Here is a 21884-nt window from a genome sequence, read left to right as displayed (position 1 = left end):
AATGATCCTTGCTTGAATTACGGAGAACTTTAGAGGTTAAGACGGAAAGCAGGAGTGTTTGAACAGTGCAGTGGGATTAATCTTTTCAGCAGCTGAGGCTGGAGAGCGCAGGGTGGAAGGCACGTTCGGCTTCCTCTGTTAGCGATAAAATCATTGCATTTGTTTTTAATCTAAAGCTGAAGTCATCTAGACTAGAACTGTAATTTTTTCCTTTTGGGAACATGAATCCTAGCAGGAAGGAGCAAAAATTTCATTAAGGAAAAAAGCAAGACTCCTGAGATTCCCAGATGTGGAAGCAGGGAGTGCTCCTGCAGTGCACAAAAGGCAGACCAAATTCTGAGGTTTTCAGAAATCATGAAAGTTAGCAAGCTTGCTATTTGCCTTAGAGTTTCAAAGCCTTTAGGATTCATGCTTTCAAGCTTTCCCCCCCTACTATTATGATTAGATCTTTCCTACTTTATTTTTTTTAATGAAAATTGAAATTTTTCTCATGATCGCTTGACTCCAGGAGGCAGAGCTTTAAAAATATCTTCTGTTGCCAGACTGGCAGGAGTGTCATGAAACTTGGTAACAAGCTGTCCCAGTTGGGTTTGGGAGAGCTGCAAAATACCTTTTCCTAGTAGCAGGAAGGTAGGATGGGAAGTTATTTTAAGCTTCAGCCAACAGGGTTTAATACCTACATTGGTCCTGCTTGATTTTCAACATATATTTGGTTTGGGATGCCAATAAAGCTGTCGCAAGGATATATTCCTCAAAGGACTCCCCATGCAATTCTGTCCTTCCCACGTCTAGGCTAGTTTCTCTTCTGAGGATGGCCCCCAGGTTTTCACAGCAGAGCCCCCACTAAAATCAGTGTCACTGATGTAAGTAAATGGGCCCCCAAGGTCGCTTCGGCAGTCTTGCGCCAGCATGGCAGTTACTCAGAAGCAGCACTTGGACGTTTATTTTTCATCATAAAACACTGCTTACGTACGTGAAGTGGTGCTCTATCTCAGGTAACTGGAACCTCTTCCAGAGCAGAGAGCAGGGTTTGCTGGGAAGAGGCATGTTTTCTAACTGGCTTTTGGGTTGTTTCTCTGAACAAGTGACATTCTTCTGAAATCTGTTTCAGTGTGCCAGGAGGGGTTTTGCAGGCTGGATCCCCGTATCTTTGGGTGCGATTAGATCACTAGCTCACTGCCTTCCCTCACAGTGACCCAGGGCTCAACCAGGCCTCCCAGTGCTGATGGAAATCCTACAAAAAGTCCTTTCAGAGATCCATGTGCAGCCCCACAGTTGGGAGACAACATGACCTAGTCCATCTTTGCAGCAGATGCTGCGATGGAGAACCCCATCCTGTGGGAAGGACCTGGGGAAAGGCATGCAGAGCCGCTCCCAGGCATGCTGCATCTCCCAGGGGTTTCCCTGTGTCCAAACTGGCATAGCTGGACATGGCTGGGGTCACTGAAATGCCCTTCTGCAGCACCCAGGGCTGCTCGCCCTTAGGACCAGCCCTGCTTTGACCGCAGCCGAGCCACTCTGGGTGCTGCCAGTGCCTCAGGGCCGCACGGCCATTCTGTGCCTGGGTGCACCCCTTCCCCCTGGAGTGCATCATGACATAAGAAACGAGAGCTGACAGCCGTATTTGCTGGGTTTTGCCTCTGCTCTGTCACACAAGACATTAAATTGACTCTCGGCTGTGCTGTCTTGGGGAAAGGTATGAAGCCTTTGTACTTCGAGGATCGCTCCTGCATGCAACGGGAGCAGCGCCGAGGTGGCAGGAGGGGTTATTTCACCTCCTTGGCAGGCTTCGGCGCATCCCTCTGGTCTCCTGATGTGCAAAAGGAGGTCCTGTGTTGGCAGTGCAGGGTGGGGAACAGGTAGGAGATCGCGTGGGCAGAGCAGGTAGGATGCCCGGATCCATCCAAAGAAAAATGTCTTTACTGAAAGAGTGGTTAAACATTGGAACAGGCTGCCCAGGGAAGGGGTTGAGTCACCGTCCCTGGAAGTATTTAAAAGACGTGTGGATGCGGCACTTAGGGACATGGTTTAGTGGGCATGGGGGTGTTGGGTTGACGGTTGGACTCGATGATCTTAGAGGTCTTTTCCAACCTTAATGATTCTATGATTCTATCCTGGCTCTGCCACTCGCTCATTCAGGCAAATGGTCTGCACTGGGTTTCCTGCCCTGGAAAGTGCCCGGTGCTGCCAGGACATGGCATGAGCACAGCCTGGGGTGAGCTGCTCCCTGCAACGCTCAGCATAGGGTCGATGCCCCCAGCGGGTCCTGCCCCACTGCCAGCAAAGAGGGCATCTTGTCAACTAAACAGGCATTGCTGCCCTACACACCCTCGTGTGAAGTCCCTGATAGCTCCCAGACACAGGGCACAGTGGTGAGCAGGGTGAAAAGTCCGGCTTTTTATTGCTTTGGGGTTTTTTATCCCCTAAGTTTGCGGCATCATTAACATTCTGCTAGAGAAGAGATGGGTTTTCTTCAAACATCTCGGCTTCTTGGCCTTTATAACTCACTGTAGGATGACAAAACGTGGGAGCTGTAAGAAGTGGTTTAGCAAAACATAATATCGGTTAGGAAAGAAGGGAAGGAGCATGGGCAGGTTTAGGGTTTTTTACTTCACTAATTTACAGAAACACAGCCCTTTACAATCTGTTTAAAACCAAATTTAAGCTGAATAATGGGAAAGTATAAAAAACTATTAACACTGAAAAGAAGACTGCAAGATCAGGTTAACAATGCAGTTTGTTTTCCGTGTGCCGCTCTGTTTGTGTGGACAGTTTCACTGTTTATAGGTAGATGTATTTTTATGTTTGAAAGTCTCCAGTATTCGGGGCTTTAAATGCTGAGGAGAAAAGTTGCTTCATCTACATGGCAACTTAGGTGAGCTGTGTAAGATAGCAGTATTTCTGTCTGTTTTAAGCTTTATTTAATGTTTGTTTACAAACTACGCTGAGCCCAATTTGAATTAATCAGGGTTATTTTAAGCAGGTTTTATTTGGGGGAAAAAGTAACAAAAGGAGGCACTTGATCCGTATGTTGTGTGCAGAGCACAGTCTCGTTCAAAGACACAGGGACTAGGAGGCAGCGTTATCTTTTAGTTTACAAGTTCAATGTATATTTTTTTATTTGATGATGGAAAGAAAATTCAGTGTGCTGAAAATGCAGTGATCCTTTTTCATTGCGTTTTGTAATTTGTTCCAGTTTAGAGTATTCAGTGCCGAGGGGTGCTTGGCACCCCCTCCAAAGCTGCCCTCAGCCCCCCCAGGTTTTAGGAGACTTATTCAGCCGGTCTGATCTCAGTGCGGTTTCGGGATCACCATCTCAGGATGCTGAGATAGGGCATTTGCCTGAGTGGGAAAGGCTCTTCATGTGAAATGATGAGGAAAGCTGCTGTGAAATGAAAATCAGTGCTCATTCACAAATCCTGGCCTGGGAAGTTTACAGAAAACTCAGCGCCACAACCCGGTTAGCCTGGGCTGATGTTCACATTCATTCAGATTTCTGAACCAGGCGTATCTTGACCTCCCTAAATCAGTCACCTGTAAAGGGCTTATCCTTCCTCCCAGAAGTTTCTTCCTGTTCGGCCAGACCCCAACTGATGGTGTGCGGGAACTGGGACAGGCCGTGCTTTACACCAGTAACTGCAGCTTTCTTTAGGTTGGTCTGTTTTACGTACGTACATCTTGGTTCAGAGCACTTGAGAGCATCCAACAGTCCAGTTACCCTTCCACATGATTATTTTGTATTTGGGATCAAAAACTGTCAACACTTGAAATCCCTTTGCTTACGAGAGGAACTTGGCAGTGTGCGGGGAACCATTTGGGGCTGGTTGCACCAGTGTAAAAATGGACTGTCTGGGCTGTAAGCTGTTGTGGACACCACGGTGCATCGCTGGCAAGAGCATCGCCGTTGCTGTAAGGAGGGAGTCCGATCCAGTATCTCCCGGAGTCATGCGACCCAAGACCCAGCCTACTTTCACTCGTTGGCTTCCTGATGGTTTTATGAATAAGCCTGTTGCTCTCCCCTCTTCTCCTCGCAGCTATGGGTAAACCAAGAAGATGGAGTGGAGGAGGGAACCAGCGATGTGCAGAATGGCCATTTGGATCCAAGCGCCGACTGCCTCTGTCTCGGCAGGACCGTTCAGAACCGAGACCAGATGAGAGCCAACGTCATCAATGAAATCATGAGCACCGAGCGCCACTACATCAAGCACCTCAAGGACATTTGCGAGGTACATGGGGGTTGTGACGCTGGGGTACTGCAGTAGGACACGGGATGGGCTGTTGAGAGCTGAGGACTGGGTTTGTCCTAGGGCGATGGGGGAAAAAGATGCAGTGTGTTTGAGTACTGTGTCTAATAGAGGAGCAGCATCTGTCAATAAGTATTGATACTTCTGAGAATTTTCTGCTGGATCTGATAATTACCTTTAGTTTGTATTAACTAAAAGTAGAATTTTCTGACCTTTTTTCCATACCTCTGACTAAAAACTGATGAAGTTGAGATCCTTCAGCAGTCTTCTTAATTAAAACCCAATGCCATCTACTTATGAACTTGTGATTGAGGAAATTAGGTTGTAATTAAACCAATCAGTTACCCATTTCATCTGTGTCTTTCACACTGGGTTCACAATTTCCCCTGGCTCAGGATGGGCCCCCATTTGCCTTTTCTTACGGGGAGACTGAGAGCAAAGTGTTTTCACCGTGGGAAATGAAGTACGTTACATTTACCCAGTGCAAGGGAACTGGCAAGCAAATGAACTTTGGTGACTGACCCTTCGCATCCTCAACTTGGTTCTTCTTCATTATGGTACAGTTAACCCTTACAACCCCTTACTGTCCTGCAGCACACAGAATCAGTGCCACAAGCTAAGCCCAAAGTGCAGTGCATGCGGTGCTGGGTGTTTGGGAAGGAGAATGCACGGCTGTGCCGGAGAGTGTTGCAGGACAGCTTGGGCATTGTGTGTAGAGCATATACTTATCACTAAGAGGCAGAAGTTTTTCAGCACTAAAATCAAAGTCCGTGGCTTTCAGCTCATCCCTCTGAGTGTTTAGGATTTAGTGAGCCTGTGCCCAGTCTTTGCAGAGTCAATGTGCTGAAGCCCCTTGTGAGTTCTGCTTAGAAACATGTCTTCCTCCCTTCATACTTGCTACTTTTCTATTGACAAGGCAAAGCAGCCATCCAAAAAGCATCTATGACGCTTTTCAAATACGGAAGAGTCTTGGGATTTCGATTTGGAAACAAATGAGCTTAATTTCGCTGTGCTATTTCAGTCCGAGGGCTTTGCATTGAAGAAGGGAAGAACTGCAGAAACTTTTCCACATATTGTTTCTTTTCCTGCATTTGCACTTTTCTGTTGAAAAACTAAATAAACCTTAACTTGCATTTCCCAGCCATGTCACCATGCTTTTGCCAAATCAGATTCTCAGGAGGTACAGAGAGGTATAGCTTCGGTGACATCTGTGGGATAACACTGATTTACAGCACCTAATGATATGTCCCAGGTATGAAAGAGATCTCTAAGGCTCTTGCCTTGCTCTGTATGATGCAAAATGGTATTGAGGAAATAAATCCAGGTAGAGCACCGGGAAATTATTCAGCTGCCTCTCTTAAAGGAGGAGGAGGACTGAAATGGGCATTCTTATCTGCAAAATGATGGGCTGTCCCTTGCTGGAGAGAGCCTCATTGTGCTCAATTTAATCAGAGCAATCCATTTGCCTCGAGAAGGCTCGGAGACAGCTCAGTCATCCCAGGCATTTCGGCATGGCATGACGTGACTGTTTCTGTTTGTGCATAAGAGGAGGGGGGCTGGAGACGGAGAGACGTGGGCCGGCTTGAGCTCCTCCCAGCGCTACTGGATGAATTTGTACAGAGGTGTTATTTGTGCCGAAGAACGAGTAGACACCAGACAACCGCTGATGAGATGCAGAAGTGCTGTTGACAGTGGCAAATTCCCCTCTTCCCTGTGCTCTTTATTTTAAGGTGTCAGGACAAACAGCAGCGATATGACGTATTGGAGGGGATGAAAGAGGAGTTCTGGCTGGGCGGCAAAGGTTGAGCCTGATTTAGTACTGAGTTCAGCAGTGTGTAGTTATACTCTTGTTGCTGAGCTATAACGAATAACAAATCCTAATACGTGAGGCGCCTTAAGATGTGTGGTTGTTATCAGAGGACCGTAGCCCCTGCTAGGTGATTAAGAGCCCTCCAGTTGCTCTTTTCTGCTTCAGGATGTATTTCCACAACCTGCTACTATATTATTATACACCGTGTTATTATTCATAATACCCATGGCACTAGTCCTGCCAAGTTAGGAGCTCACAAGCTAGCCAGCACCAGAATGAAAATTACCTGTGCAAGCCAAGACCTGCGTGAAGCAGCTGGCTTGGAGGGGAATTCCCCATCACAGCAAAGCCATACTGCCCTGGCGACTGCTGCTGTGGTGCCCTTGCTTAGAGTATGAAGGACTGACTGCTGCTTGGTGAAACACTTTTGTGAAGATTTTTATTAGGGGTAAGAAGTGGAGTTTTCCCTGGACTGCGTTATCAGGAGTGCATGGATCATTATTCTGAAATATCACCAGGGGGAAAAGAAAGAAAAAAGAATTTAGCCTTAAGGAAATATCCTGCAATAGGAATTTCAGGCTTAGCAGTCAGAGCTTAGAAAAATAATAAGCTACTGAAAACTAGGCTTTTATAATGGGTAGCAATAGCCAGCCTTACTGGCAGGCAGCGCTGCTCACTCGCTGTCCTGTAAAGCACCACATACATGCATGGCCATCTCCAGGCTTGAAAAGATATCCCCCTGCACCTGGGGTTTGATCCTGGGAAGATGCAGAAGGACGCAGGATCTATCTGTGATGTGGCACCAGTGACACCGGCAGAGCAGCCGAGGTGCTCGGTCAGGACAGGTACCTCGATGAGAGCAGAGGGCCAAGAAGGTGGTTTGAGCTGTAGTGTGCAGTGGGGAGCGCGGGTGGAATAACGAGACGCAGGAGGCCTACAAAGAGCAGGGTGCCGTGCTTTGAGAAACGAGCAGGATTTGGACCAGCATATGGGTTAGGAAGACAAGGCTAAATTTAAGGAGGTGTTAGAAGGAGAAGTGACAGAGCTTGGATGGGAACAGTGAGGCAATTGGGCGATCAAAGGAAACCTCTGTATTATGAATAATTTGGGGGTGGGAGGTTAGAAAGGCCAGCCAACTTCCAGTGCTGCGTTTTGCTCTTTTCCAAGTAATTTCACTTTGAATTTATTTTTTAATAATTTTGACTGGATTCCACCTAAGCTTTGCTTTGGTGCCAGCCCAGCTCTGAATGCCGTGTGGAAAACATCCTTGTTGCATCTTAGCTGTCAAGCTGAGTCTGTTGTGCAGAGCTGATGGGACAAGTTTTCACGTGGTCTGGATGGCATTAGCCTGAGTCATTCTCGGAGATGGATAAAAAACACTTTTTTGTGCTGCCTCGGAGCGAAGCAGCATAAAACCTTGGCGGCAATGTGGCCCTCCTTCAGAGGACCACTTCTGAGGAGCTGCTGGCCCCGTTGTATGACCAGTTTCTCATCTGTGGATAGCAGACTGGAGGGCGACTCTGCAGAAAGCTCTTTGGATCAATGGCGATATATGTACTACATATACGTATTCCCCGACGTGCAATTTGTAGCTGTGTTTCACAGCCTGCTTGTGCACACCTCGTTTTTCTGTTTTGGAGCTGGCTGCTTCTTGCCCTTTGGAGGAGCAGGCTTGCGTTCCTGCAGGACTTCATTTTATATTTTAGGTGGGCCCCAGTGCGATCACAGTGCCTGACATTCAGTACTTGCTGTAGACCGGTATTTGAATAAGTGCTTTAGAGTCCTGACTGCCTGGGACCAGACACGGCTCTAGTTTTCCTTTTCGATTCAAACAGCCTCAGCTTTGTTCTTGTGCTTATTCTTGCTATGTGCATATCAGCACAACGCTCAGCTGGATGCTGTGAGCACTGCTCTAGAGAACAATATTTTTATAGCCCAAATGGTGCTGGTCCAAACTGAGGGATGGTCTACAGGACAGTGTAGACAACCCCCAAACTGGCTCAGAGATGGAAAGAAACTGGAATATCATCACAACTGCCTTTGAAGTTATAGCCTGCAGCGGCTATCGTCTCCTCATTCTCTCCTTCACCTTGCTCTCAGCCGGACAAGAAGGAGGGCGGATGGATTGGCCACCTGTCCTGACTGTCTCTAAACACACTCTGGGGTGGAGAAAACTTAGCACTTAACCTCCTGCAAATACTTTCCAACTTTGGCCTATACTTCATGGACTACATGGAAAAGTATTTTAAAAAGAGACAGTTTGACAGCTATTTTTAGGTATTCATTGAGCAAAACACTCTCCAACATCTGCTCATCAGTCAGCTCTCCCTCCTCTGAGCAAACCTGACGGGATGAGCAGAAGGAAGATGACATTGTTTTATGTAACAGAAGTAAATTTACTGGAAAAACTATGCAGCAGCCTTCTAGCTGGCTCTTGCTGCGTATTATATATAAATCTTCGGTCTCCCCTTCACTGGCTTGTGCTGGAAACCAACCATCCAAGTGCACAAGCTGGATAGAGGATAAGGCTTGGGAACTCCGTGCGTTCTTATATTTTCCTCGTGGTTTTAGAGGTGCCTGTACAGAAATGTGCTGCTTCAGCTTCTCTGAAACACGTGACTCAGGCAAAGTGATGAAGCAGCACAGGGAGGACGGGGAATATTCAAGACGGTAGTCGCAGCCAATAGCAACCCCAGGGCTGAAAGATGTTCACATAAATCATCCAGTGACTGATTTCACAGAACAGTATGCGAGAGGGGCGGCTGGCTTGCAGGCAGCCTGCAGCGTGCAGCGGGGCAAAGGTCCTAATACAAACGGCTTGCAGCAGTCATTCAGTGCTGCTAGCACGAAAGCCGGTGTCAAAAAGAGCCTGGCCTTGTGGGCAGGTGCACATCTTTTTTCTTTTTTTGTTGAAAGCTGTTCTGAGATAAGCAGGTAAACTTGAAAAGCAGCATGGAAACATATTCCGCATTATTCCTTGCTAGTTTGAATTTTTATTTGCCCTGCAACTGTCCTGCAGTGTGGGAACCAGCCTGCTCCCATTCCTCCTGGCCTTGAAAAATGAGAGGGGGAAACCCAGGGAAATGAGTCATCAAGTAGCTCCTGGAAGAAGAGAGACCTAGATTTAGTAAATGCAGAACGTATTCCATAACCCAAGCTTCCCAGCTGAAAGAGCCAGCAAATTCAGGGTAACGGCGTCCTTCTAGCTAAGCTGGACATCGCAGAGGTTGGTTCTTTGCCAGGTCGGCCAAAGTTGCATTTATCATTCATCTGTTTGAAGTTGTCCCTCCCAGGAACCACATGGTGAGGCTGAAGGACAGTTTATTATAGCATTGCAATAGTTCGCATTGTGGACCAGCAGCTGCGTGTCACCAGCTGGCGGTTCGTCTGTGTGACTAAGCATCTAGAGTTCCCAAATATAGCCATTCAACTGGAGCTGTTGGCATATTTTTTTTCCCCTTCATTTTTTTCTCTTCCTATATAATAAAGGCAGGCAAAGTCATCTCATGATGACCCCCATGTTATTTCTTTTCGGTCAAGAGGCCACAGTCCAGACCGGGCCAGCATAGCATCTGATATTTGGCCTTGCAAAGTTTCTAGTCTAAATCATCCAGACAGGCGAAGCACAGGAGGGACAAAGTGATTTGCTCAATGTCACACAGGTCGGTGGCAGAGCCAGAAATTCAGCCCAGGCATCCAGAGCCCCCATGTGTCACGCTGTCCCCTGGACCACATGTGTTTCAGGCAGGCGTGTTTGAAGAAGTCCTCATGATTCAGCTGAAGCCAGGATGGCGAGTTCATGGATAAGGCAGGGTCGGCAAAACAGGGAGGCAGACAGAACTTGGTGTGTTACGCTCTTTGCCAGAATACTGATCCATTCAGTCTTTTTAGGTCAGGAGGTCTTCAGAGCAGTGCTTGCCTACCGATTTGTGTTCGTATGATGTCCAGCTAAGCTCAGGCTCAGTACCAATGGGTATCACGGGCAGATGAAGAATAAGCAAGTAGGATCTTTTTATTATTGCACTGGACCGAGACGCAGGAGATCTGAATTGTTTCCAAATCTGCTGCAGATTCATTCTGTGATTTTGGAGAATTTCCTTAAACTCTCTGCATCCTAGTTCTCCCTCCGTCTTTCTCCATCTGACTTTAATGTCTACAGACTCAGTAAGGGAGACTGATGTTTGTGCAGAGAAGGGTACAAAGCCTTTTCCTCTGGTCCCACTTAAAAAAGGAAGAAAAGCAATGCAAGACGATAGTTGAGAAAAAGGCAGAAAAATTCTCCCTTGTTTTACACTGTTTGGAATAGCATATTTGCGCTAATGGAGTGGAGGGTATAGAAAACAAAATTAAAATAATGCTGCTTTCCTCTAGATGGTATTGATCAGCAGCTCGGGTTGCTCCCACTGTGGCTCCCTTGCTCGGGCAAGCCAAAACACCTACCCGACCTACTGCATCGCCTTTGGGGTTCACCACCATGACGCTCACAGCACAACAGCCCTTCCGCTTTTGTCTCAGACTCAGGAAGATGAATAATGGGGGGGATAAACCATGTTGCCTCCCAAGTCAGGGAACGCTTGAAGAGTGTTTTCCTTCAACATTTCACTTGGTGCTGAAACAGCTAGGATGGTTACACCCTCCATACCTTCTTCCTAGACCAAGGGCATGCAACCAGACGTTAATAGAGTATTTCTCAGCATGATTATCAGCTTCCTTGTCCTGATTACCATGGCTAAAAGGAGAAATCAGAGTGGGCAGATGATCAGGCAGCCCCTTGCAGTTTTCTCTGTAATGCCACGTGCCACTGAAGAAGACATGGAAACAGCAATGTTTGTAGGAGCTACCCTGGATATTGGGTATTGCGAGGCAGTGATTATTGAAGGAACAAGCATACAATACTGTAACACACCTCTTTGGAGCCAAATTTTGCTGTTCTTTGCAGCACAGGTAGGGACAGAGCTGTTTCAGGCTGTGCTGCTTGAGATCTCTGGGGAACCTTCCTTTTGCAAAACTGGTTCATGCAAAATGCTGAGGGACGTTGAGGCAGAACCCAGCACTGTCCTCCCAAGGCACTGCACACAGGCCGTCTCCAGCATCTCCTGACGCAGGCTGTGAAGCCCTGTGCATACTGGGTCTGGCATGTCCTTAGCAAGAGAAGTGCTGTGGGTCTGCTGTAGGTTGCAGTGGGAACAGCAGTTGCAAATGAGATGTTGCCTATCAAAAAAAGAACTCGTAGTGTTTCAGGGTGTGTTTTGTGTATTGCATGCTTACTCATAGGCAGGAGTTGATGGAGACTGTCATGTCATAACAACTGGATTTTGTTTTCAGAGCCATTTTCTGATTTTGTTTTTACTTGCTCCTTTCTCAAGAGTAATCTGGAAGCAGCCTCAGTATAAGTGTTTGGGTTATTTTATGGATTGTTCTTTCTTACTCCTTACAGGGTTACTTAAAGCAGTGCCGGAAGAGGAGGGATATGTTCAGTGATGAACAGCTAAAAATCATCTTTGGTAACATCGAAGATATCTACAGATTTCAGATGGGTTTTGTCCGGGACTTGGAGAAACAGTACAACAACGAGGACCCCCATCTCAGTGAAATTGGACCATGTTTCCTTGAACACGTAAGTTAATCTGGCATTTTTGTTTGGGAGTTTTGGGGTTGGTTTTGGGGGACGGGGGCTGGGGGAGAGGAGTAGCAGAAAAAGTCAGGAGGCAAGAACCACTCAGAATAACTTTTGGCCCTCCATTTACTTTGTGAGATGCAGAGAAGGGAGAATTTGAAGTGAAGGATATAGTTGGATAACCCCCCAGTACATCTGAATCCCAACACCTTTTCACATCCCCCCTTAATCATGTTATGTAGGCGCGATGTCCCTCACCTACTGCCCACCTTCTTTTGCTCTTCAGAATAGAACTTAAACCCACTCGCAGGCCATCCTAATCAGGTCATGGATGACCAGAAGGTTGGAAGAGGTAAGAGAGTCCAGAGGAGTAAAAAGAGGCCTTGGTTGTGCATTATACAAAAAAAGTAGAGGAGAGCAAACACGCTGTGGCACCGAGATGCACTTGCAAGGGATGAAAAACCCGCGCAGCTTCAGTTGCCTTCCCCTGCGGAGCTGCTGGGCTGGGTGGGGAGGTGCCAGCTAGTGCTTCTTGCTGCCCGGGTGGCAGCAGGGCAGCAGATACTCACTCACGCTAAGTGCACGCTGAACAGGACATTTTAGCTGACAATATAGTCCTGGAGGCTTTTGCCCAGCCCATCATACTGTTACATAAGCCACATACTACAGGAGCTGATAAATTGGCCAGTGTTGTAAAGATGTCAGGAAATGTCAAGAAAATTATAGTCCTGCAGTTCTAGGCTTTCCTTTAGGGAGAATGAAGTGCTGTATCAGAGCTTACGTATGAGGTGCTCCAACCCGGGATGCAGATCCTGTATGTGTTACCTCATTACTTACAGTCAGGGCTGAGCTGGCAACAGTTCGCTTCTTAATAGAGAAATTTCTGATAGACATCCATGAAACTTCAGCAGGGCATCCCTGAAAAGGTTCACCGCATCTCTTAAGCTTCATTGGTCTTCTAATTGAAAAGCAGGTTTCTTTTTGAGAAGTTGCATGATGGCGTTAACGTTGCTCATTTTTATCAAGAGCCTGCAATCTCTGCTGCTTGCTTCCAAAGCAGCATCGTATTCCACCTCTGTGCTAAAAAGATGTAAGAAATCTTGGTGAGAATCAGTAGCTAAAACTTCATGTCTTGAGGCTGTGCTGTCAATTCATTTATAGTGACAATAGTAAGAATTACTACCGTTATTCAGAGGAATATCTGACACTTATCTGTCATCAGAGAGGGGCTAAAGGCTCGCTAATAAACTCCTGATAAATTATCCCTGTTTAGCCATTTGGGGAAACTGAGGATGAGAACATTAAGATCCTGTTATATGGATCTGCAGAGCATCTTGTTCCTTGGCTGCTTCAGGAAGAGGGAGGTGTTAGTGCTTGGCTCTTGGTCAGCTGTGGGGATGGGAAGGAAACCGGACTCCCCTATTCCCAGAAAGGCAGGTTATTTGGGCCCTTACGGGACTGAGAAATAAGAACTGCTGGTCAAGTGTATTTTTAAAAAAAAAGAATCTGTCCTTCCTATAGTTTGTGAGGCATTGGCCACAACCTGATGTCGCATCTCAGGCTGTTGACCTACAACACCTGGGCTTATATCTGGGCTGTCTCAGCTACAGTCTTAATATGTGACATTGGGCAGTCAGTTTGCGTCTGTCTCTCCCAGTGTAATCTTTCTTTGACCTTTCGTCTGCCTCGTCCGTGTGGCCCACACGAATCAAGCCTGAGTTAAGGGTGACGAACTGCCATGGCCCCATCTGTGGTCAGTGAAGGCAGAAAAAGGAGATTCTGACAAAATTAGCACAAAAGGACTTGTTAGACCAGTGCAAAGGGTCGGTGGGCACACGTGCGAGGGGTTTTTTTTTTCTTTCTTTGTTTCTCCAGTCTTTGGTGTTTTGTGGCTCTCTGGTCCTGGGGAAATCCACACAGTGGTTGGTGCCTTGGGTTCCCTGTTGGTAAAGGGAATTTCAGATATACCCAGCTCCTAAACACTTGCCAGGTGCTTCATGATCTTTCAGGGAAAGAGCTCTAGAAATGACAAGGTTGTCTTCTTGTATTATCAAAGGCCAGAGCTCTGCTTGGTTCTACCTTTACCTTTTAAAAAGAAAACCCCACCGCACAATTTGAAACTGAGAACACCCACAACGCGGCGCAGGGGTTCACTTTAACACACCCTGTACCTACAGAGACCTCAGCGATGTGTCGGTATGCAGGTCCCTCTCTGCCTCCCTTTTCCCCCAGAGCCACCATGCAGCACCTCTTCCAAGCAGGAAAAGTGCTCTAGGATCAGTCCTCCCTCCTCCTGCTTGGGGTATTCTTTCTTCTTTAGTTGTAATGTGTTCTTGTTGGCAAGTCGGGTGGCTGACTGCTCGCGGCACTTGTCTGACGTGTACTCCCCTCTGTGTGCACCCCTTTTCTCCTGCCTCTCACAGCAAGATGGCTTCTGGATCTATTCGGAGTACTGTAACAATCATTTGGATGCATGCATGGAGCTTTCCAAGCTGATGAAAGATAGCAGGTACCAGCATTTCTTCGAAGCGTGTCGTCTGTTGCAGCAGATGATTGATATTGCCATAGACGGTTTCCTTCTGACGCCAGTGCAGAAGATCTGCAAATACCCCCTGCAGCTCGCAGAGCTGCTGAAGTACACCGCGCAGGATCACAGGTACGCCGATCTCTTACTACATGGAAGGATTTTGCTCACTGCTTCTTCACATGGCCTCTGCACAGGGGTTGGGTTTTTTTCTGTCCAGCTCTTCTCTTCATGACATCTTGTACAAATTGAAGCAGGGCAAAGGTTCAGCAGACAGTTAGAAAGCTTCTCAAAGCACTGATTCTCAATGGAGCCAAACTCATCTCTGTTACAATCAGACATGTGAACTAATTACCCTTGGATGTACTTTCTGATGCTACCGGTTACACGAGAAAAATTACCTAATTAGCATTCCGTGGTCAGAAAGGCTCCTTCCTTTATCCTGAAGAGGACCTCAGCACATAGCAAGTAGAGGATCCGCAACTCAAACCTGAATATGTTCAGATTTGGGGAGAATTCAGAACCTGCTCTGCTTTTCAGCCTGATTCCATCTCTGATTTTGCCATTGGGTAGGTTCAGAGGAGCACCTGGCAGTTTGATTGCTTCCCAAAATTTCCAGGATCTCTTTTGCTGCTGCTGAGTGAAATCAACCTGACTCCCTGACCTGATGTAAATCAAGAATAATACCTATGATATTACTTGCAATATACTGCTATAAAAATAAGGTGAAAGAAGAATCAGGCCCCCTTAAAGAAGATTTTCTCCTGGCTTGCCAATTTTCTTTTTTTTTTCCAAAACCCATTTAAAAGGAAGTGCTTCAGAGAACAAAAAAACCCACAGATGTTTCAGAAACTTCTGCAGGTGTTTGATTTTTTTGTTTTTCCCCAAACCCAGCTCTAAAAGTGCAGAGAGACGTGATATGAGCAAAGAGATGCATTGATTTGCTTTGACCTGATTCACCAGTTTGATTCATACTAGCTGAATGCCCGGTTCAAAATCACCAATTTGGACATGCATTTGGCTCCAGATCAAATTTCTGGTTTTCCCTTCATAATGAGACCAAACCAAACTTGGAGTGGACTCATGGGAACATTAGGGTATCAGAAACCAGCTCTAGGATCCCAAATGTTGTGGCTTTTTTTCCTTCCCAGCCATGTGATGTCCCCACAGTACTTACAGATGCGGCTTTACAATGGGAAGACATAAGCAGCCTCAGAGAGAAGAGGTCTGTGTTTAAACTGACCTTCTCTGAGTTATTTGGTAGCAATACCAAAGGGGATGTGGACAGTGTGATTACACAAGGGTTGAATTATTTTGGGAGTACATTCCTTTTTCCTTTGGCATGTTTTAAAATCGACGTGTTGTTAAGTAATCAGATATAGTCATATTCTGAGGAGACTCGGACCTTTCCTGTGGTTAAGCAACAATTAGTTGATTCAGACTGAGAGCGCTTTTTTACTGGATTGTGTCAGTGATCGGACACAGCCATGGACACAGTTTCTCTTGTTTCTTCATTTTCTGAAAAGGGAAAGCAGGATTATATTTGCTTGCCTTGCATTAGTAAAGAGTAAGCCCCCTGAAGCTGTAACACAGTGCATATATGAAACTCATGCCTGCACAGAGCGCCAGCAAAAGACCTGTGCCTCATCTCAGCCCTGGAGCATGGCGTACTTCCATTAGTGCAGGCATGCCCTGGAGAGTTTATTGACTCATGGAGGAATGGTGTTATAACACAGGAATGGGGTGGGTTATACCACACTTCCCTGTGGTCTAGCTCCTCCGATTCAAGCGTTCAAAGAGCCTGGGAGGGACCGGTCCTCCAGGCAACTCAGCTCGCATCCCAGACAAGCTTAATGCCACGAATGGGGAAAGCGAGGCACAGAGAGCGTGTCTTACCACCAGATGATTCTGCACTGAGGCTGTGCAGAAAACCCGGGCTGCCATGGTTGCCTGCTTGAACTACAGATATTTTCTGCTCTTGTAATTCTGGCTTTGGGATCGGGGCTGAGACGAGCAAAGCCTGAGATTGGAAAAGCAAATAATCTTTGGGGAATGTCATGTTGTGACAATACCAGACACAGGGAAAAGCCAGATCCCTGCAGGTTGGGAAACCATCAGGGTCAGCTGTAGATGAAGGAAACTGAGAAGCCAACTGGGGAGCTTCAGCTCATTCAGGGCCCATTAAGCAGGCGGTGAGTTGTCCTCGTACGCTCGCAGTTTGTCAGTGCTCGCAATTAGATTGCAAGTCTGAAACAGAAGCTAGAAAATTATAGAGTGGACTAATACTCACAATGAAATCAGGCTCATCATTGGCTGGATTAGGAGTCTGTTAGGCACTCCGATTAGAATGTAATATGTAGGAAATACTGTTCAAATCAATTGAACCATTTACGGAGTAAGACAAAACTTAGAAAGGACCAGGAGTCCCAGTGAAAGCAAATATGTTAGCTTCATCTAACAGTGGGGCATTATATTCTTTTTTTTTTTTTCTCCTTCCTCTTCAGTAATATCGTACTTGTAGAGCTACGGATCTTCCCTGTACCAGGTCAGGACAACAGAGCTGAAACCAGAAACCTGACCACTCTCCCCCAAGATAGCATGTGATATTTGGCAAGAGTCTAGACTTGCATTCTGATTGAGCACTGGAAGGAGGTCATTGCAGCCCCAATATAATTGTCAAACAATTAATTTCATAGTTAATGCTATCCTATTATTATTTTGCTGGCCAAATGCTTTGCTTCTGTTATTTTTTCTTCTAAGTTTTTGCCAGCTCTGCCACAGACATGGGCTAGGAGCCCAAAAAGTTCAGTCATGACTCTTTCTTCATTACTGCGTGAAAGAAAAATGTGCATGGGGTTTTCTCTTCAAACAGAACATTAGAATTAGTGAATTAGCATTACCAAGATAAAACCCAGCTTGATTGGCACTGGTGCACTCCGCATGGAGGCAGGCATGGGGGTGTTTTCAGAGCCTGGCTCCCTTCAATTGCTTATTGTTTTGAGACCGATTCATTTGAATTTTTCACAAAGCCACATCTGTTCACCTCTTCAAGATTTACTCCAGCTTAATATGAATTAAATATATGAAGGTCCTAAGCGCAGCTTGCTGGTGTCCTGAGCGTTCCTGCTGCAGAACTGAGCTGGAGTTAAAAGTGTATGAACACGTTACGTGAGAAAGAGGAGACTCTGCTAACAGGTGGACTGACATTAGCCTCCCTTCTTTGCACGAGCATAATTGCTAGGAGGTTATTAGTGACTGTCTCTAAATCCTACACCTCTCCCTACCCCTACAGATCCTTTCTGGCCATAGCGACTTACCTATTTCCTTACAAGAACTCATGGACATTTTTAAGACCAGACTAATGTCTCTCTGGCATAGCTCCGTTTCTCCCTTACACAATCAGGCGCTCACTTCATACAGATGGCCCTGCAAAGGAAGGCACAAGAAATTCTTCATTGTGTATCATGACGGATATGTCAGACAGCCCATCCTCTGTTCTCTTTTACTTTGTTGAAGGACCAGTCCTGATGTTCTGGAATTTGTAGGATTTTTTTTTTTTAACCTCACCTAGAATTTTGATGTAAGAATTGAATAAAAATTGAAAACACATCTCAAGATTCATCCAAGAAAGGATGGCAAAATAGCAAATAATATTCTGTTGTATACCATATTGTGATTGTTTCTTAATATTTATCCTGTTTGGATCACATGGGGAAATTGATCTAATTCACAGCATTCATCCCTATTTTAGCTGTCACCAGTGCAATTCTTAGCAATAATCAATAAAGCCATTCCCCCTGCAGCTGCCCAAGATCGCAGTTTTTCTCATTAGTCAGCAATCAATATCAACCCTTAAGTTAATAATATGTTACAGTGGCATTATGGCAGCTGGCCTTGTCTGTTTTTCCGGTTGAAATGAACTTTAAGGTTCCTTGGAATGGAAAAGAAGGCGCAGGGCGGAAATCAATAGCATTGATTTCAGCATCACTTTTTGAAAAGACTGATCATCATCTTTGCTGGCCCTGGCGGGAAGCTATTTTCACTCTTTGTTATTACACTCACAGGCCCGTCCAGAAAAAAAAAAAAAAAAAAAAAAGAATTGCTTTGATTTGCTCACCTGAAGTCTGCAGTAAGAGTGAATGCCATGGGATAGATGCTCTGTGGCACTCTTGGAGTCACCATAAGGCTTGGAAGGTGCTCTGGCCTTGTGTCTAATCGAAAAATATTTTCTAATGTTCATTTTAAAAATGGAAAAATCCAGGCCCAGAGACACAGGCTACAAAAATGTTCAGACTTTCTTTTAGGATGCTCTTTAGCTGAGCACCTTAAGACTTTCAAGAGCAATATTCACAGCTGTTGTACCTTGGGTTGGTAGAGGCTAGACTGTACTCATTGGGGCTACCCTGATGCAAAGAAGCTGAGGAACTGGCTGGCTTCTCTGTCTCATACACGCACAACTTCAGTTTCAAGCAAGGTGCTCTTCTGTGATGATCCAGAAAGATATTGCTGATGGAAAAATTACGGTATCGTAGAAATGAGTGGCAAATCCTACCTTCTTTCTAAAAGGCTGGTGAGATTATGCTGCTGCTAATGATAGACTCCTGTGCATTTCCACTGCACGTCAGGCTTCGTTTCATGGACTTTTCTTTTGTGTTCGACAGTGACTACAGGTATGTGGCTGCTGCTCTTGCCGTCATGAGGAATGTGACTCTACAGATCAACGAGCGGAAGCGGAGATTGGAGAACATTGACAAGATAGCTCAGTGGCAGGCCTCCGTTCTGGACTGGGAGGTACAGTAAACGCTCGGCCCTGATTTAGGTGCTATAAACCTGGACAAAGTAAATTCCATGCAGTTGTTGAATTATCCAAGACCATAGAGTTCATTTCGCACAACCTAGTCTTGGGATTAAGCTTGGGACAGAGAAGACATATTTACAGACTTTAGAGATGGTACTTAAGATGTAAAACATTAATGGTACTCTGAAGAAAATCTAGGGTCCAGCTCCAATTTCATCAATAGAAATCTGGAGTAACTTTTGCGATCGCAATGCTGTTGTCCTGGGAGTAAGTGAGAGTTGGATCAAACTCTGTGTGCATTCCGGCTGTGTGCTTTGTCATTGGGGAAGAAGTAGGGAAAGAGGTAGCAAAAAGCCCTAGGAATTGTGACAGGTTAAGAAAATGGAGAAAACTCTTCTGGCGGTTGCTTTATGATTAGAAGCCAAAACATTAAGCTGAAGTTAGAGATGCTATTTGCACATTTAAAATGAGTACCCACTTAAAGATATTTCTGAACCAACCCTATGTGTAGTGATTGTATAATTAAGGAGCTGAGAAACGCAGGGAAGGCAAAGTCAGCAGAGGGATTCCTCACTAGCAGGCCTTCAGTCTCCTACGTTTTTGCCATGTGTTTAAAAAAAAAGCCATACTCAAATTATGTTCTCCTTTTCGTCCCTGATTTTTTAAAAATCATTGTATGAATGTGATCTGTAAATAGGATTTTTGAAGCAGACCAAGGATGACAAATGTTTTTGTAAATCCCCCTCTATGTTGTCATCGATCCATGTGTTTAGCAAGTAGATACTTAGAGTGATGGAACAGCCTTTCTTCTTCCTCACGGTCATGAAGATCTGGAGTAACTCCACATTCAAGTCAATGAATATGCAACTAATACGCAAATTAGTATATGGGAAAGATGCATTAATCCTTTAATTATTTTTTTTCCGGAAAAGATCTAGGAAGGCTGGGAGGAGAGGGAGAGAAATACAGACGCATCACCACCTGATTGGGTATCCTCCTTGACTGAATTAGTTTCATTGCTATAATGAAGGTCGGATTCAACCCTGGCTCTCTTGATAAAACATACAAATGCAGCAATCATAGCTGGTTCTTAAATTATGACTGGCTGTGAGAGCAGAGAATGCAGATGATTTGCTTGGTTGTTTTATTGTTGTTTAGTGCGAAGAAACCTCTCTCTCACTGACACGCAGGCTCATTTTCAGAATTAGAAAACTGCTCTCAAGGAGGCACAGGACCATCAGATATATTTTCAGCCTTCAGTATATTCCATGTGATGAGCTAATGTGTGTCATTTGTAAGAAATGCCGAGACCCTCATTGTAAATAAATCTAGATTAAGGACGGATCAATTCCAAGTCAGTGAATATTCATGTGTAATGACAGTGGAATGTGGAAAGCCAAGGTGACCTCCACATAGGATCTATGGAATAGCAGTTTCTTTTTCTCTTCCATTAGCTCAGTTGATAATTCATTTTTATTTAGCTATATCCTTGATAATTCATTCCTGCTTAGGTTTAGCCATATCCTTTATAATTCATTCCTGCTTAGCAGTACCCATTCTTTATCGCCATCCTATCCTCAGGAACTTGCCAAATCATTCTTCCAGGCTTTTTTCAACTATTCCAAATCTTAAGCACAATATTGCAGCAACATCCTTCAGCTTCTCATAATACAGCAAAACCTGCTGTTGCTACCGCTCAGAGATCCGATGGGAATACAGCCACTGCCCCTATTGAAAGGAAAACACCCTTCTTGCCATTTTTATTCTGTATTTTGGATCAAGAAGAGTCATAGAGTTGTGATGAGAACACTAGAGGATGAGAGCTAGATCCAGCAGAGGACTTCACTGCTTGATTCTTTCCTCTAAAGTGACTTCTGAATCATCAGATCCAGCCCCCACTTCACAGATGTCCATGTAATGGCCAGAAGGATGCACAAAAACCCAAAATATTCAGAACTGTAGTATAATGCAGGAAGAGAGCGGGAGAAATCAAAAGCAGTGCCAGATGCTTAGATCTGTCCTAGATCTCTCTTTAGGCATTGCAAACCCACGCTGCTAACCTCCAAAAACCCCACTCAGCTGATCTCTATAGGACATGTCTCCCAGGACATAGGCCATTGGGGGTTGATTTCTGACCCAGCCTGTAGGGGTTCAAGCTCTCATCTCCTGCACGTAGGCAGTTAAGGAGTAGAAGAGGGATTTCCTGGTACATCTCCCTAGCCTCTTCCAGTCTGTGGGGACCATGCATTTATTATCTGGGTCAGAGAGTAGAAGACCATGACTCCCAGTTCATCTTCGGTGGAGGACACTCAGCTGAGAGAGTGACCTTCTGTCAACTTTGTGCTTCTACAAATGCTTATCCAGTTTATATTAAGTGCTCACTGAAACAGAGACAGGAACCCACAGCATTACCCTCCCATCTTTCTGTGGCCCTATTCCTACTCTAGTTAGTGTCTGTACCCAAAAGCACTCCCTTTCTGTCCCTCTGTGTGTCACAGCGGCTTCCTGATCTCTCCACCCGGCACGGCAGTGCAAACGAGCAATAGCAGGATGGACCCGGGGTGTACAGCACAGTCTTCCTTGAGATGATCTGAGAAAACCACTAAGTACAAGAAAGCAGGAACTAGGAGAAAAAATTATCAGTTCAGGCTTTTTTCCACCAGAAATCCAGCCAGGGCACAAGATAGAGATAATCCCTAATTCCCACTCTATGTTGCACTTGGTGAATTATTTCAGCAGCAACCAAGGCTAAATGTTTAAGCACGTTGAAATCTTTCATTTGGAGAAATGTCTGTTTTTCCTCAACATCTCTAGACTAACGATGTTGACTCTCTGATTTGAAATTGCATTTTCATTTCTAAATTTACCCGTGTTTTGCGATGAGATGTTGG

General features: G+C 45.4%; 1 protein-coding gene across 14 annotated transcripts in view; it reads left to right on the top strand.

Annotated features, from left to right (window-relative positions):
• The window catches only part of ARHGEF9 (Cdc42 guanine nucleotide exchange factor 9), a 235122-nt gene that overhangs the window by 162196 nt on the left and 51042 nt on the right, over positions 1–21884 (top strand). For all 14 annotated transcript variants that reach the window (XM_076347465.1, XM_076347470.1, XM_076347463.1 and 11 more), the window contains 4 exons: positions 4035–4226; positions 11492–11671; positions 14095–14327; positions 18857–18986. In XM_076347465.1, coding sequence (XP_076203580.1) covers positions 4035–4226; positions 11492–11671; positions 14095–14327; positions 18857–18986 — 735 coding nt within the window. The remainder of the gene's footprint in view (positions 1–4034; positions 4227–11491; positions 11672–14094; positions 14328–18856; positions 18987–21884) is intronic.

This window comes from Aptenodytes patagonicus, chromosome 9 (assembly GCF_965638725.1).
Source record: "Aptenodytes patagonicus chromosome 9, bAptPat1.pri.cur, whole genome shotgun sequence".
Taxonomy (NCBI): Eukaryota; Metazoa; Chordata; class Aves; order Sphenisciformes; family Spheniscidae; genus Aptenodytes; species Aptenodytes patagonicus.
The sequence above is the reverse complement of the archived record's forward strand: the minus strand, read 5'-3'. Positions and strand labels throughout refer to the sequence as shown.